A 17202-nucleotide genomic window follows, 5' to 3' on the forward strand; every position below is an offset into this window, starting at 1 on the left:
TGTTGGGGGGGATGGACAGGTTTGGGTTGTAGGTTTTTTTGTTTGGGGTCTGGGGTGGGGTTTTTTTGCAGTCTGTATTTTTTCATTCTGTGGTACAGCTAAACTGCAACATCATATTTGGGTTGAGAGGGGGGGGGGGGGAGAAAAAAAAACCCTTTAAGAATGGTCCAGTGGACGTAGAAAGACATTAGTCCATGTCCCTCTCTTCCTCCACCCTCCCAAATCCTCATCCGCAAAGGCAAACACATAGAACAAGTCCTGTTTCAGTCACATCCATTAACAGATCCAGGCAGAGCTCAGGTCCCAGCAACATTTTGAAGAAATTCCTCTTCTGTGGTCCAGGTGCCAGCCTCCTCTCCATATGGGTTCTCGAGACTGCACCAGGCAGGGTGGCACAGTGTCCTGGCCCACATTTGATGAAGCCAAAGGGGCTGGTCCCACACGGGCAGTTGAAAATGTCCCTTCTGCTTGGGAATGGACACTCCACCCCACAGGCTTTTGTGGGGCACAAAAAGAGAGCAGGGCCAGGCAGCCTCAGACCACAGAGTTGAGCGACAAGAACCAACAACGCATACGGGTGAAAGAGGGGTGACAACAGGCTTGGAGCACTCCTGCCAGGGAAAGGCCAGCACAGAGACAGAGCAGCCAAGAGCCTGGTGCCGAGATGAAAAGCTGAAATGAAGCTGCTTCCCTACAGGGCCTTTGCAGGGCCTCTTTCAGCCAGGTCCCTTCAAAAGCACTGGCGTGTCCCCAGTAAGGTCCCCCATCCGGCCCATAAGGCACCGGTGCTGGGCCAGCAAGATTCCACTTCCCTGCCGTGCTGTAAGGAGAAGATGGACACACGGAAAGAGGTAAAATCCAGCCAGACCAAGAGCAGAGGGGAGCTTGGCCATCTGTGTTTGCACATGAGGAGGAGGCAGCCATCACTCCAGGACAGCCATGAGGAGATGCAGTTCCCGAAAGGCACTACCATGGCGGCCGCTGAGCCCAGACTTGTTCTTCACAATGTTGCTGATGTTTTTCAGCTGCTTGTAGCACAGCTTGCATTTATGGAGCCTGCAAAATGAAGAGAGCAGACACAGCATGAATCCTCAGACGCTTGAGAGAACGTGCTTGTTCCTGTAGCACCAAAGGTGCAACTCAAGCAGGAGAGAAAACACTGCAAATGGCCTGGAAGAGGCTGAAATGTGAGCCTGGCTCTGCAGAAACACCACGTATTCAGCCCACATCCTGGTGACACAGGAGAATGGCATCCACAGAAGGGCGCTTTTGCTTCTCTCCTCCCCTTTGGCAGTAAAGTCCAGGGAGGAAGGAGGTACTGGTTTTGGAGGGCCAGTTCTCAGAGCAGAGCCATCCTGTGAATGAACTGGAAATCCAGGGCCCGGCTGACAACTCACATGTCTTGTGAGGCAGAGGATGAAGCCACAGGGTGGTTTTACTCCTGACACTCTCACACTTGATTTAGTTATGACTAAATACAGAGTGACAGAGGGGAAAAGCAGTCCTTGCTCCTTTTTCTCAGAGTGGGAGGGTTTGGTGTTTGCAGACAAAAGAGAAGGCATGCCCAGTCTAGTATCAAAGCCTCAAAAGTGAGGAGCAAAGCTCACCCAAGAGAAAGACTGGTTCAGAAAGGGAGGAAGCGAAGGTAAGTGCCTCACCTTTCCTCTCTGGTGATGTCCACTCCGACAGAAGGTGGTGCAGCGAGGATGTCTGTGATCAGTGGCAGAAACCTCTGGAGAATGAGTTTCAGGGAGGTGCAGCCAGTCTGCACGTAACTGAAAGACAAACAGAGAATCAGGTCCCCCTTGAGTGTCCTTCCTGTCCTCCCAGCACAGTCCTCACTCACATCCACTCACCAGGGATGATCTACTCAAATGACCCCCCTCCACCACACGTAACCTGGCAAGGAGAGCACCAGCCAAGTACCAACACAGGCTCGGTTTGAGTCACTGCTGACAACGAGAGTCCTTAACCTGCTAAGTGAGACCTTCTACTCAAGAGCAGAGATGTTCTGCTGAGGGGACTCGTCCAAAGCCTCTCTCCCAGCAGGAAGGGCAGGCAGAAACTCCATCTTGAGAAAGGCCACATTTATTTTTTTTTTACCACCTAACAATGAGGTTCAAAGCAATCTTCCAAGTGACCACAAGGCTGTTGCAGGACTTCATTCCCCTTGTCTCAATTCAACAGTTTCATTCCCATCATTGCACAGAGCCCACTTGTTCTACATCAGATTTGACCCTTCCTGGCTGCCAGAGCTGCCTTCAGTCCAACACACCTACACCAAATCTCAATATCCTACTCCTCTTGCCCAGGCATACTTTCCATATCTTTTCCCCTACACACTTGGCTACTCCACTGCTCTTTTCCAGGCTTCATATCGGCACCATACTGCATCTGCTGTGATTTTTCATTATTTTCTTTTAGCTACAAAATACCCAATGGAGCTCTCCTATGAATATCACACCTTTTCCTCCAAGCACACCACGTTCTTGGGGCCTCACCTTTCGTATTTACTTTGGAGTAGTTTCTCTATCTGCGGCAGGACTATAGTACACAAATCCAGCTTCCAGAGAGACCTGAAAAGGACACATTCTGAGACCAGAGACTGAGGCAACACAAACAATACTTTCTGGCAAAAAAAGTCCAGGCAGCAGCACCCAAGTTTAGTGAACAAGTTCACTGTCTCCCCCTTGTGATAGGAAGCGGGAGATTCTGACTTACTGACTCAGCAGAACCACTTTATGAAGCCCTAAGAATTCCATTTTCCTTGCAAGACATCATTAGCCTATAGAAAAGCCCCACACAACTCCAGCAGTTACTGGCACTGCAGACGTGAAGATCTGACTACAAACTCATGCATTCCCCACTGTCAGGGCCCACTGGACATGTGGTGGGTACAATGCAATGCTTTGAGCGCAGCCAGATGGCTCTCAGGTACCCCAGGGGCTGCCCCTACCCAGGACTCACGCTTTTTGGTTGACAATATTCAAGAGGTCCACAACAACAGACAGATCGTTGATCGCCACTGCAGAGTCCACAGAGTTCTGAGAGAGAAAAGGAAGAAGTAGTCATCTATCACAAAGCTCAAACGCTAATGCAATAGTATTAAGTGCTGCTTTTCAAAAACAAGGTACAGAAAACATGGAGTAGACTAGGGAAGAGAAGATAGCTCTCGCGTGAGAACAGGTGGGACACAGCAGCACTCTGCTGTGTACCTCTGAGGACAAAGAGCTGTGAGACTCCACATTTTGTGCAAGAGGCAGAATCAGCCCGAGCCAAGCCAAAAATGTGGCTCAGCTGCTCCCATCATGAGCCACGGGTATCTCCACATCCTTGCCTTGATGTCACTGGTGCTCCATACAGCCCGCACAGTGTCCAGATTCTTGTGGCGGCTAGTGAGTACCACACACATTGTCTCATGGCCTTTCCTGATCTGCGACATGGCTTCCTCATCCACGAGCTCATTTTGGCTTGGGTTTTTCACAGCCTGAAAGTAGAGACACCAATGGAGAAGCATAACAGAGCAGGGGGGCACAGAAAGGCAGGAGCTGTCTCTAGCACACAAGAGCTGATTTTGAGGTAGGACAGGAAACACTGACTTCCTTGCAGATTGTTTTATGAACATTTTTGAAACAGAAACGCTCAATGTGTCCCAATTTCAGCTACTTCTCTTTTGCCTCTTCTACTGGGTCAATCACAAATACATTTGAAGCTTTGGAAAAAGTCTCAAAATTTTAAAAAGTTAATTAGAAGTAAGCTACTTTCAAGACCAGTAAGTTTTGATAAGGAATTTTTTTTCATGCAAACCCTGTGGTTTTTTTTTTTATGTGAAATGCTCATCCGAAATAAAAAAAAATATTACAAAGCAGAAATCTTGCACACTTTATTAGACTCCAAATTGTGATTCCCACCCACACCCCACACCACGCTGGAATCTCTCTTCCTCTGCTCACATCTAGAGTTTGGTATAATAAGGATGCTCTGGTCCTTCTCCCTTTTCAGGACAGGGAACACGCTCCTGAGAGAGACTAAAAGGCCTCTGAGACACAGGAGGGAAAGACTCTTGAAATAGTTACGTATGTGTAATGTCAGACACCAATTTTCTAAATGAATCACTGTCCAGATTGCTCAGTGTCTTTGTGTTATCTCTTACTCTCTGCTTCAACAACACATTCTTCATGAGCACAGACCAGCACTGCTGTCAACCCCAATGGGGATGATGGCTGGTCACTCCAGCAACCCAGGGGTGCTAATTCCACAGGAACTGCAAGTCAAAGCAGTTGGGAGACAGGAGAGTGAGCCAGCAGGGGACACACCAAGTGAGCAGAGGGAGAGCAGGAGGTTGCATGTTCTCGTTCAGTAGTAATGACTGCAGGCTGCAGTCCTGCATCTCAGACACTATTCATCTCAGAGAACCCCCTTTCTGATGTCACCCAACACAGACACCAGCTGGAAACATTTGTCCAGAGACACTTACTGGTAGAAAGTCAGAGACCTTCAGGCCAATGGGTTCATTCCTGGCTGCAGGAATCACCGATGGCTCTGTTCTGGGCATAGGAGTCGAGGAGGCAATCGGTGGCTTCTGAACTGGTTCAGGCTGCAGGAGAAATTGGGATAAAAGCTCTAGCAGCAACGATCTGGTCCTAGTCTGATGCCCCTTTTTCCTGACCCGCTTTCAGCTAATGCAGAAGCGGTCTCCAATTTGCTAGCAATAAAGTATCCCTCAGGTACATACCAAGATGTAATTAAGATTTGCAAAGAACATGGAGATGCCCCAGCAGAAATGCCAAGTGCTGCTGTTGTTATCGGCATCTAAAATTAGGGAAATGAGCCATGGCCAGCCTGAAGGCAAAGAAGGAATTCTAAAGAATACAGCATAATATATCCTGGCCCACCAGCTGCTTGTGATTTTGGCTACAAAATAGCCTCAAGTTCAAGCACTTGCAGGAATTTGGCACTTGGTTCTCTTCAGAGTACCTCAATTTTGAGATGCAAGGAGAAACATCACTGCAAGTGCAAGAAGTAAACAAAAAGCAATAGAACCATCGCCTGCTGGAGGCTTGGCCTTTGATTCTACTGCTCAGGTGAGACACATGGCAGGACAAAGACTGGAGCTGCACATTTACTGCTCTTCAGCAAAGGAATCAGCTTGATTAGAAATCATAAAGTCTCCAGCAGTCACATTATCTTTCAGAGCGAGAGCATGAGCAGCTCTTAACAGATCATATAGTACGTACAAGTTCTTGCTTTGGCAACGGGGTCTGGACATCTGCAGTTTGGCTGGGCTTCACTGCTTCCTTTGCAGCTACAGGCTCTACCGACATGAAAAGAGGTGAGAAAGCAGAAACTGATTGCTCCTTTCAAGAGAATTTGAAAAGGTTCTCTACAGCTAAACTACAAGCAGTTGTTACTGCAGATGTGCATCTCTCCCTCTTTTGAGGGCCATTAACCCCATTCCCACCAAGGCGTCATTTTCATACTCACCATCCTCAGGAGGGGCAGGAAAGGGCTCATTGTTTCGAGGAGGAGTCCGACCTACAGAAAGAAGGGGACAAAACCCAACCAAAACACATGAAGGAGTGTCCGAGGCTACAAGTGAGCAATAAATCAACCATGGAGCTGGGGGATCTCCAATAACCCCAAAGATTAAGGCAGTCAGTGATACAGCAACAAGTTAGCTTCCTCGGGCCTCGACACTATTGCTGAGTTTGACCAAAGGCTTTCAGCCTTCATGGATGGGAGGGACAAAAGTTGCTGCTGCAGAAGTGTGAAACACAATAAAAGGCACTGTCACAAGTTATATTAGAAAAAATTCACCTCCTGCTAAATCGATTTACATAAGTAAATCAAAATAACTACTACTAATTCCTTAAAAATGAGATACAGGCATTACACTATGCCTCCCAAACTGCAACCTCTGCTTTAATAAAACACTTTGCCTTTTCCTCTTTAATGGAGGCTGCTGATTTTATACATATCAAAATTCTAAGATAAAGATCCTGTAACACAGCAGTCATTCCTAACCAGGACAGGAAGGCAGCATGCTTACAGCAGAGCTCTGGATTCTGAGCCAGGCTTTGACCAGCCATCATTGCACCCTAGTAAAGGTACCACCTTCCAGCAGTTCATCAACATGATTCATGGTTCAACATCCAAGCTCAGAATACTAAATAAGTTTTCTGTACTCTCCCAGTTGCAGGCAAAGCCTCTATTATAATAAGCCAAGGCTCACTTCTACTGAAACAGTTTAGCACCTACAGCTCTAATCCAAACACCACTCAAAAGCACAATAAAGCCTGGTACTGACAAATAGCGTTCTTGGGCTGGAAGATCTCTTTGTAATCCTCTGGGTTCTGGATCTCAGCCTTTGATTCCTTCTCATCCCGGTCATCTTCACTGCTAGGACTGCGCCTCTCACTCTCCGAGTTGTGCTTCACTCTGCTGGAAAAAGAGATGCTGTCAGGACAAGACCATGGACTCTGTCAGAGAGAGCAAGAGCACTAAGCTTCTTGTACATTTCCTTAAAATCTTGAAACTCAACAAGCAGATCCCCTCACCTTTGTGGCTTGCTGCAGCTAGTTGAGGGCCTGTCATAGATGCGGCGAAGGGAGGACCCCATGGGGGCAGGCAGCACAAGAGGTTCGTCGTCCCTCATCAGCCCATGAGGAACAGAACCCGACTTTGTGACTCTGCTGAGATCCACAACGAAGGAGGAGACCGTGCTTTGTGCAAAAGAAACTCCTATCTGCAGAGGCAAAAGATCAAGGTAATTCACCAGGGAGAAGGGTGCACGCCAGCTGTTTTGAGAGCAGGCATGATGGAGTGACCCTGAGCAATTGTGCTTGAGAATTTCTCCATTCAGTACTTTGGCTTTTTCAATTTGAAGCTGCCAATGTTTTATGACAGGCTATGATAAAACTTTTGCCAACCATAGTTTCTAAATACTGGTCAAACCAAGTGCCAGTTCTTTCCTCTAGAAGCCAAAGAGATATAAAGCAGAGCACGAAGCTGCTGAAAACAAAAGCACACAAGCTCTCTTTAAGTGTTGGGCCCATTATGAGCCCCGGCCACTCACAGTCTGACACAAGCTCAAAGGTCAGAAGGCCTGCAAGGAGGCAGGAGGATTTTATCTCATGTTTCACAGCAGCCTGCCCCACTCCTTGGGAGCAGTGGCTTACCAGCTGGTTGTTGCAGATAGACAAGTCAGCTACTTTTCCCCAGTTCACCAAGACCACATCAAAACAGCGCTCTGGCTCCCAGCCGTACACACGCAGTGAATCCTGGAAGCCACTATACAAGCAGCAGCCATCTGGGTTGAAGAGCACACATCTGGAAGAAAGGCAGGTGGGGAATTAGGCACAGCTTTCTAACACTGCATAGTCCCACAAGGACCCCAGGGTTGTATCCCTGACTTCATTGAACACCTTCAGCCCCATTTCTATCAACGAACCGACCGAATTGCTGTTCATCTCTGCAACATCTCCAGCAGCCCAAACTTCACCTCAGTAAAGTCTCTCTTTCAGGAAATCCTCCCTTTTCCTCCTCTTTAGCCTCTGCCTAGTATACCACAGTGAGAATTTAACATACCTGACAGGAGTAGCCTCCTCTTCAATACAGCTCACAACCTGAAACTTCTCCAAGTCCCAGAACCGAACAGTCCTGTACACAAAACATAATAATCATCACTCATCCCTCTAGAAATACATTGTAGAATCCAGTATTGAAATAATACGCTAACAGCTGGAATGACTTTAGCTGTTGTGCACACATGATGAACCTACACAGAAGGCTAGTCTGGCCAAGATCTGTGAATCCAGCCACAGATACTTAGAGGCTCCAGGTACAGATAGGTATTCAGACCTGACCCAGAGCTAGAAGGACACCCTGCCAGCTGGGCAGGGCAGCCTGCTGTGCAGATAGAATGTCAGCTGGATCAGTGAGATGCTCAAAGCTATTGTGTTGTTTTCTAGTACAGCAGAAGGCGCCATCAATTTTGGATGAGAAGGCAAGATCTCCATGTTCTGTGCGTCACAGATGTGACGTGCTGCTGGAAGGTTTGTCAGGCTCTTGCAATGGCAGGTTTGAGTTGTGTGACATTCCTAAAAAAAAGGGCATTGGGAAAGGAAACCAACATATACAATTGCCTTCTTTCTCCCTCCCCTTATGTACCTGTCAAAACTGCCAGAAGCCAAAAGGTATTCATTGGGGTGGAATTCAACAATGTTTACTGGGCCGGTATGTCCTGTAAACTCAAACATTATCTTCCCAGCAGCCAGATCCCACAGCTGAAGAAGGAAAGAACAGAGAGACTCTTGAAAAGATTTAATGTTAGAGAATTCCAATACACTTCTGATTTCCTTGTTCTGGCAACGTCCTCATGTTGCACCTCCAAGAACAGACTCAAGTTTGTCAAAGTAAGCAATGATCAGGGAAGGAGTACCATCCCAGTTGTTTAAAGCTGCATTATTTTTTGTTTTGTGGTTTGGTTTTGGTTTTTTTTTTTTTAGCATTCTCTTTTAAATTTTCCATTTAATTTGTTCCCTATAAGTTTCTGGTTTATATTCAGAGACTAGGATAAAATACAGCAGTTGTACCTGGCCTTGCACATTATCTCTCAAAAGTGAACAAACTAGGATCTGAAAGTTCTCGATCCCTTCACAACTCATTCTTCCAGTGCTCTGGTTTCCACTGAAAAATCCAGAGTTAAATAACCGATTGGTTTATTTCATGCGAAACTGAACACAAAAAGCAGTCCTTTGCTCATATTCCTCCTTACCACATCTGAAAAAAAGCAATGTTGCTGACTTGGTCCATACTTTTCTGAATTCCTTCTCTTGCTCTGCTTAGTCTTGACAGCAATTTTCAGACTGATCATCACACTCGTACTGAATTAACTGAGCAGAGCCAGAAACTGGTATGGTGAAACAACGTGCAGAAGACAATCTATTCTGTAACGTTTACTGAGAAGACCAAGGCCAACTTTCAGGTATCACAACTCTACCACCATCGTAACATGAACCTTCATGTGCAAAGCACCGACGTGTCTGTTGGGTAAGTGCATTTCAACACATGCAGCTCTTTGCTGGATGTTGTGGGCCACTGGACGTGATACTCATAAACAGACTGGTCCCTGCAAAGCCCCAGCACTCAGACAGATGCCTAATGAACTAAGGGTGTTTATAAATGAGTGCTGGTAATGCCTTGTAGAAAGACAATCCCAGCATTCTTACGTCCCGGGAGCACATTAGGAGGGTGTCACAATAAATTACCTTTATAGTGTGATCATCAGCAGCAGAGGCCAGCCATTTCCCATCAGGACTAAAGCGGAGACATCGGACTGCTTCTGTGTGACCCTGAAGTGAAAAGAAAAACCAAGTATTTTTTTCCTTTTTGGGGGGAACTTGTTTTTTGTTTTTTTTTTTTTGTTGGGTTTTTTTTGTTTGTTTTTTGGTTTTGTTTGGGTTTTATTTAAGAGGGAATTCTGGCTTTTGTCTTTCAATCCTGTACAATATAATAACAAAATCAAGTCACTTTCACAAACTCCACAGTTCACAGAACACTAAGCACTACACCCAAGTCCATCCACACTAAATGGGTATAATCTCTCTTATCTAGACATTTCTGACATCAGTTTAAGCATGGTAAATACAGATCTGGCTTAATTAGTAAGAATCAATTTTGAATTACACAGATTTATGGGTGGTCAGATAGAAGTGCTGTGCCATTAAGTTGGCTTCTAAATGAAATTAATATACAGAAAGTTCTTTTGGTAGAGAAAGACACCAAGAACAGAAGCATCTCGGTGCAGTGGGGATATCAGTACATGGTAATATCAGTTACAGTCTAAAGAAACACTCATGGATGCTCTCCATGCACCCAACCAGACCACTGAACACTAACGCCTATGATAACCATTTCATATTTCCACACAGTTCACAGGGGCCTGCAGATGTTTGCCAGTCCACTTCACAAATTGTACAGAGCTTATATCTATAGTGGAAAATGAGGAAGTTAATTGACATAATTGCTTTTAGGTTTGCTCATAAGTCCTCAACAGAAATCTCTCCCCTCTTTGCCTGAAGACTAATAAAGCATTTTACCTTGTACCTGAAGACGCAGCCTTTTCGTCGTACATCCCAGAGCTACAGGGAAGAAAAGCAAAGACAAGATATGCTTAGAGCAGCACGTGGGGAGCCCCAGACCCCCAGCAGAACAACAGCTCTGCCTGTCGCTACGCTGATGAACACCACAGAACGAAAACACTGAAGGGGCTGTTAAACCCCCGTTCGCTTCAGGGGTATTTCCTAACCTAATTCCCCAAGTGAAAATTGCTTCCGTAAAGTATTTCTTACTACAGAAGCTCAGTTCCTACAGTGAAATACCATCCCAATGAAGCAGATGCAATCCACAGCAATCGGGACATCTGCGCTTGCTGACACCCGGTCTCGGCTGACACCTCACTGGGAGCCACATTCCACAACAGAGGAGTCATAATCATGAACTACCGCTGAAAATACAGGCATGAATTTCACAAGCACTCACAAATACACCTGCCCACACACATGGAAATGATGATGTACAGCATCTACCCACAGCTTGGCACAAAACACATTCTGGCACTCTTCCTAACAAAGATACTGCAAGTAAAGTGGGTAATCTCTAGGGGAAGCTGAGCTTTACCTTAATGTTTGTGTCCAAGGAGCCAGATGCCACAAAGCTTCCGAAAGGGTGGAAATCAAGGCTGCAGATATTCGCTTTGTGACCAAGCAAGGTACGAAGAACTGGGAAAAGGAGAGGCAGAGCGGGGAGAAGGAATAAGGAACAAATATATAGCAGTACATTTCCCCCAAACAGCATGCAGAAGTTTAGCCATACTACTTCCACCTCTTACATTCCAATATTTGCCTCTACTCCTTCAACTGCCCCTTGCAAGAAGCATCTCAAAGACCAGGAAGGGACACTCAGGAAGCATGAGACAACAAAACGATCACAGTGTTTTAGCACGTCATCAACCAAGTGACACCCCTTGTAATTCTAGAAACCAGAAAGGACCAGTAGAACTGGTACACTATATCTCTGAAAGAAGAGATGAGTGCAGAACTCAACTTCGAGGAAGAAAAATTGCTCAGATAATAATAGGGGCAATCTCTGTCATCCATCATCCAGGACAGTCTGATGATTCCCATGGCAGAAATTAGCTCTTAAAGCAGAGCTGGAGTGGTCATTTGCACAGACACTGGCTCACAGGTCTCCTAATAAATTCAGGCAGTTACTCTCCACTGGTAGAGACAAACTATTTTATAACTGAACTGATGCTGTCTGAATGACAAAAGTGCTTTTAATTATTTATGCCACCTGCTGTTTGCCTTCTTAGCTCAGCCAATGTAAGTATTTTCAATACACATTCTTTCTGTAGTGACCTATAAGAAATATTCAGTCATTTTATGGTATTCCTGCTGGAATGTACTTGAGTGATTCACAACACCTTTGCAAACTTGTTCAAAGATTTGAGAAAAATGCAATAAATAAAACATGACTCAACAGTTGACGTTTAAAGAATCAGAGCTCAATGAGTTCACAGCTTTTATGATTTCCTAGAAATTAGGTCTTTGCCTATTTATCTGGTCATGCAAGAGCAAAAAGAGGAGAAAAATCACTTGAGGAACAAAATAAAAGTTAGAACCTAAGAACGAGAACAAGAAATCAGCAAATGGGGGATTCCTGGACTTGTGCAGAACCTAATATACTTAAAACTTCCAATCTAATTTTGGATTCTTTTATTAAGGTTGACAATTTTAAGCTGAGACTCTGAATACAAATTCTATATGCCTGGTTACTCGATACATGCATGGAAACTCATCTGGAATATAGATTTCAACACATTCGGGTCAAAACCCTAGAAACTAGTTCCTCAGATCAGTCTCCACAACAAACATACAAATTTCTGCTCGAGCATGGATACACGTTTCCACAGTTGCAGCAGGAAGCGCACAAAAGCTCTCTAGGAGTTGGAAATCAAGATGAAAGCAATGCCAGGCTCCCGACCTGGAACCTGCCAAGAACCTTCTGGGTCAGCATAGATACTAAGCATAAGGATATTCCAAAAAGCATGCATTATCAGAAATGAAAACTCATGGAAACATACTTTTGGCAGCTTCCAGGTCCCAAACTCGAATGGACCCTGACTGGGACCCTGCAACAATGAGTTTCTCGTTTGTATTGATCTGCAGGCTCTCGATGGGCGTTGTATGGCCTGTCAAACTCTGCAAAGAAAACCACCAGTCACAATCAGCAGCTACTGACAGAGCCCTGTCCACAATGACACTGTTCACACTCGATTGGTGACTAAAGTATTTAAGCCAGGGACCACCCGGTTTTGCCACTGGTCTGTCTTCCTCATCAGCTACCAGTATGGTAGAGCATCCTACAGACCATCACTGCATACAGCACTGGGCACATATCTTCCATGCTGTCTCACTTTCTGGGGCACGCTGACTAATTTTTAAAGGATGCATCAACAGAGACATGGGCAGTTAAACATTAGGTGTGGACGCCCAGACGAAGTTGATACATGTTTACATTATAAAAATTATGCTGTGCAAAGGCAATGGCACTGCATTTGCTCTAAATGGGTCACGTAAGTGTCATGAACTGGTTACAAAATCAAAGGAAGAGCAAAAGCAGGGCTACTTCGAAACCATCACATAAGCAAGGAGCCGTATGGTGCTGCCAGCAACGGGTGTCACAGCAATAACGTGGCACTATTACTGAAGTATTAACTTGAGACATAAGGTAGTAATTCACATGCACGCGGTTCCTTTCATCCTTGAGCACCTAAAAAGCTTATAAATTGCGTAAGTATTTTGAAAATGAAGGTATTTAATTAAAACACAAGGATGTTTAAAACTACCTCTAGAAAAACAATACTACTACTGCAGATTTTTGGCTTGTCGATTAATGCTTTACCCTGTCCTTAAATAGGTCTTTTTAAATAGCTAAGCTAGCTCTGTGCCTCCCGCACAGCTGAAAGCTGCCTGTTCTGATGGGGCTTTCTTCAGATTTCACACACAACTGAAATCCTCCACATACTCTACAGCTGCAACTGTCACTGCTTAGAGAGAGAGCTCACACTTGAAGCAAGTCCCAATGCTACTTAGTAAGTCCCTCTTCCCCAACACATACACATCTGGAATCCTAACAATCTCAACCCCAAAGATGAATACAGCACAAACACCAAAAAAATCAAGATTATTTTGATACGCAAGTATGGCACAAGCCCTCAGCAGCTCCAGTCAGTCCCTGCCTCTCAGAAACACCAGCTTCTACCATCTGTGGTTTCCAGGCACTGCACGAGCTACAGCTCCCTGCTCCCATGGAAAGGGTACAGAGACATTTAGTCCTTTAACCTTTCTTCTCATGGTAGGCAATACTCTGGTTTCAAACTGCTGTCCTGCCACCACCAAGGGCCTGGAAAGACACAGCTTAGCTACGCTAGGCAAGAAGCAAAGCACTGCCAAAGGTGAGCAACTCCTTTTGCACCCATTTCAACCTCCTTACACTTGACCTCAGTAAACGAATGCAAAAATAAAGTAGATGCATACTCCTTTTAGCCTTTTTGACCCCACCTGCCTGATTTCTTCCTCACAAGGTTTATGGAAGGTATTTCTGTAGGCAGTATAACACAATATTATTGCATTGTTAATTAAACAAGTGACAAAGGACACTTGCTAAAGACGGTTTCCCACAACACCCACTCAAAGCAAAATCAATATAGGATAGACATCTGTTGATATATTTATGGTGCACCTTAGTGATCACTACTGGGGCAACCCTACTCTTTCTAACATGCTGCACCCAGCATTACTCTTCCTCAGGCGAATTAGCAAACTATTCTCACAAACTTTGTGCTGACAGTGACTGTGGGATGGGTGGGAATGCATTCTGCTGGGGATATTTCCTGCGATGAGGGCAAACTCAGGGTATAAAACTGGCCCCTGTAGCTTGCACTATACAACTAACTAACCTTGTACAAAACTGCGTTTAATTATCTGTAGCCTGGTAATGGAAGGACAACATTCATTACCTGAGCAAGCACTGGCACAGCTGAAGCAGCCAGACAGCCCAGATTCTCCCTGGGGCAATGATCTCACCAGTTACCAAATTCCATCCCTATCTTTAGCTAGAATATGGTCATCCAGCTTTGTGCTGGTAAACTCTATTCACAAGTACTCCAGGATACAACTCAACATTTTTTTCCCCCCTCATTCACACCCTCCATACCTCAGAATTAATATTCCCATCCCCCAAAAGTGGAGAACAGGCCTGTTCTTACCATGATGCAGCTGGGCTTGTTAACTGACCATACATTGACCCGACAGTCATCTCCTCCAGTTGCGAGCAGCCGGCCTGAACTTTTTCCCAGAACCAGTGAGGACACATTGCTGCTGTGAGCCGTGATCTCTTCTGCACAAAACAAAGAGTTACTACAGACTAGTATAACAATTTGCACCCCATCCTTCCCAAAGGACTAAAAAAGTCGTCTTCCCAGAAAAATTTTCCAGTTTCCACCAGACAAGCTGCAGCAGCCCACAGTTCAGATAAGAAGACACGCTATTATCACGCTTGAAACAGTCCTTCTTGGCCCTGCCTGCTGCACTTCAGACGTTTGCTGACCAAGCTTCATGACTCCAGTGCTGATGTGGCTTTCAAAAAGCCCCTTCTCTCACTAACTCCATAGTTTTTAAAAGATTTGCTCAACTCTGGAAACCTGCTCACAGAAGCTGCTTTACCCAGCTGGGTCTCAGGAAGCCAAGCTGTCTCTGAAGCTGCAATAATATGCAGCAGCCAGAGTCATCTAGCATTAATGCCCTGTAATCCTGTTCTAGAAAGCAGCAGCAGAGCATCCAACCTGAGGAGAACTGGCAGATTAGCAGCAGTACAGTTTGTTACCTTACACAGCAAAAAAAGTCAGGCTTGGCAGCTGGGATAGGTGGAGCTCCCTTCTCTGAGCTTTGGCAGAGGCTTTGCCACATTCCCACTATGCAACACAGGTGAAACTTAGCAACGCACAGCGTGAAACTGTGACAAAAGAAGGAAAGTGCCTGAACAGCACAAAAGAACAAATGTGATTGATACTAAAAGACTGTTTGTTAAAAAACTGGGGGCTGAGGGGAAGCTCTGACACAGAGGGCTTCACAACAACAGAACTCCAAGGAACCCTCATCAGAAAAAACCAATTTTGGGGCCGAACAGAAGCCAAATGAATATCTTTGCTTAAACATCTTATTTTTACAGCAAATTTTTGGCGAGGTCTTTTTGGCAGACGTATTTACCAGCTTCTTCATCTTATAGTTCTCTCCTGTGACAGTTCATGGGATTTGCACGCCAATAGTTATGAAACTTGTTTGTAAAAAGGCTAGGTAGCAATCAACTCAGCTTTTGTTTGAATTGTTATGGTGTGAGGAACAATTTGATCATTTTACATGCAACACTAATCCGAAAGGATATTAGGCAGCTGCAATAATTACAGGTACTTTGATCTCAAACTCTCAGAGTACTTTTTTGAAAGCAAAACTGCGCAACTTTCACTTTAGCTGGAGAAATACCTTTCAAATTACAAAGGTAACTGGACTGTAAATTACATGAGAAAGGCAAATCTGAAAATATGCTTGCATTGTGTTGAAAGATCAAAGTAAAGTATTTACGTATACACAGACTTGAAAGTAACAAACAGTTCAATTAGTATTAACAGACCAACTCACTAGTTAAAATTCAAAGGATGCTGAGCATTGCTGCTGAAATCAGTGAGTCAGCAGCTCCACTGTCTCCCCTCCTCTTGTTTTCATTCTTAACAATATATTGTAAGCTTAAAAGTCATTGCTGAAGTACTCAAAATGCTGTTTGGAAAAGCCAGGTTATAACCTGGTGCCAGCCTTGGCCAGAAAGCTTCATCCTCTCACTGGGTGAAGTGCCAATTCCTTTAAACCCACAAACTTTTTTTTAATGAAGTATTTGTCATCAGGTATCACCCACCAGCTCAGCAATACTAAGCTTCTAATTAGCATCACCAAAGCATGTCTAATATTCAGAACGCTTCTTGCTCTGAAGAGGATGCTCAGGCAGGGCAGGGCAGAGCCTAGCAAAAACAAAGATCAAGAACTTCTGCCCACTTACAAGAGAATATTGATCAACTTCCAGCTTTTCCTATAAGTGGAGTTGCAGGAATGGCACACAAACTGCCCTTCTGCTCAAAAAGATATGAAATTACTAAGTCGATTATCTCAGCTCCCTGAACGTGTTAGCAGTCATGAACGTCATATTTCTGCTAGCCAACTTCTAGACCAAGTCACTAGTCTAAAGCTGGAGGCCCTGAATAACCCATCACTTCCCATTGCTTCTATGCCTTCCTCAACAACTCCTATAAAAAAAAAACCTCATCAGTGATGAGTGAAGCAGCTAGAAATTATAGTCAGCAACTGTTGACTTCTCCATCTGAAGAAAAAGAACAGATATAAAAGCAGCAGATTCTTACTGTCTCTTGCAAAGCAATTTCAAAAGCATGAGATCTACAGGTCCTGCAAAGATCACCTCACCCCTCCCGCAGCAGGTCTCAGTGCACCTTCTGTAACAAGTGAGCAGCAATGAAGGACACCCCAAAGGGGCTAAACCGACCCTGAGGGACCTCCTGCCACAGCCCAGGCTCTGGAGCTAGGTTTCCATCACTCCCTTGGTTGTTCCTGTGCTACAGGAGAGTCGTGTGGGGTTAGTTAGAAATTTAGGATGGCATTACAGCAAAAAAAACAGGCCGTGACCTTTTGAAAATAGCAATGTAAAGGCCCTACGCTATTCCACTATGCAGATATGCTTTCAAAAAGGATTTCTAGGCATGAACAATTCCAGTCAGCAGCCTGGGAAGAGGGCCGGGGCATCTACACCCAAGACAGGGATTAGCTGGCTCCTCTCACAGACCGCCCCTTCCACCCCCCTCCCCCGCGGGGGGGGAACTGCTCTGCCCTCCCTCAGCCCAGCGACACTCACGGAGCTTCCACGCCGTCTTCGTGGTGACGGCCACAGCCATGGCTCTCCGACGGGCAGGCCAGAAGCGCCTTCCTCCTCCCGGAGAGGCCTCTCCGTCTCCTACCGCCGCCGAGACATCCACCCGAGCTTCCCCGGCCACCCTGCAGGCAAAAAAAAACCACCGGC

General features: G+C 45.3%; 1 protein-coding gene across 2 annotated transcripts in view; it reads right to left on the minus strand.

The window, feature by feature from the left end:
* Positions 1-141: 141 nt before the first annotated feature.
* The window catches only part of KATNB1 (katanin p80 (WD repeat containing) subunit B 1), a 17868-nt gene continuing 807 nt past the window's right edge, over positions 142-17202 (minus strand). The window contains exons 2-20 of one of the 2 annotated variants that reach the window (XM_014947195.1): positions 17038-17177; positions 14333-14463; positions 12146-12263; positions 10681-10781; positions 10101-10142; positions 9270-9353; positions 8170-8285; positions 7588-7659; positions 7179-7329; positions 6558-6745; positions 6308-6438; positions 5485-5535; positions 5238-5314; positions 4478-4597; positions 3338-3487; positions 2968-3044; positions 2502-2576; positions 1659-1775; positions 142-1056 (exon numbers count right to left, since the gene is read on the minus strand). In XM_014947195.1, the coding sequence (XP_014802681.1) occupies positions 924-1056; positions 1659-1775; positions 2502-2576; positions 2968-3044; positions 3338-3487; positions 4478-4597; positions 5238-5314; positions 5485-5535; positions 6308-6438; positions 6558-6745; positions 7179-7329; positions 7588-7659; positions 8170-8285; positions 9270-9353; positions 10101-10142; positions 10681-10781; positions 12146-12263; positions 14333-14463; positions 17038-17077 (1974 nt within the window). In that variant the 5' untranslated portion in view covers positions 17078-17177 and the 3' untranslated portion in view covers positions 142-923. Of the gene's footprint in view, positions 1057-1658; positions 1776-2501; positions 2577-2967; positions 3045-3337; positions 3488-4477; positions 4598-5237; positions 5315-5484; positions 5536-6307; positions 6442-6557; positions 6746-7178; positions 7330-7587; positions 7660-8169; positions 8286-9269; positions 9354-10100; positions 10143-10680; positions 10782-12145; positions 12264-14332; positions 14464-17037; positions 17178-17202 lie in introns of both variants that reach the window. The other variant, XM_014947190.1, reaches the window with a different exon arrangement.

Source organism: Calidris pugnax, unplaced genomic scaffold (assembly GCF_001431845.1).
Source record: "Calidris pugnax isolate Ruff unplaced genomic scaffold, ASM143184v1 scaffold30, whole genome shotgun sequence".
NCBI classification, from domain to species: Eukaryota; Metazoa; Chordata; class Aves; order Charadriiformes; family Scolopacidae; genus Calidris; species Calidris pugnax.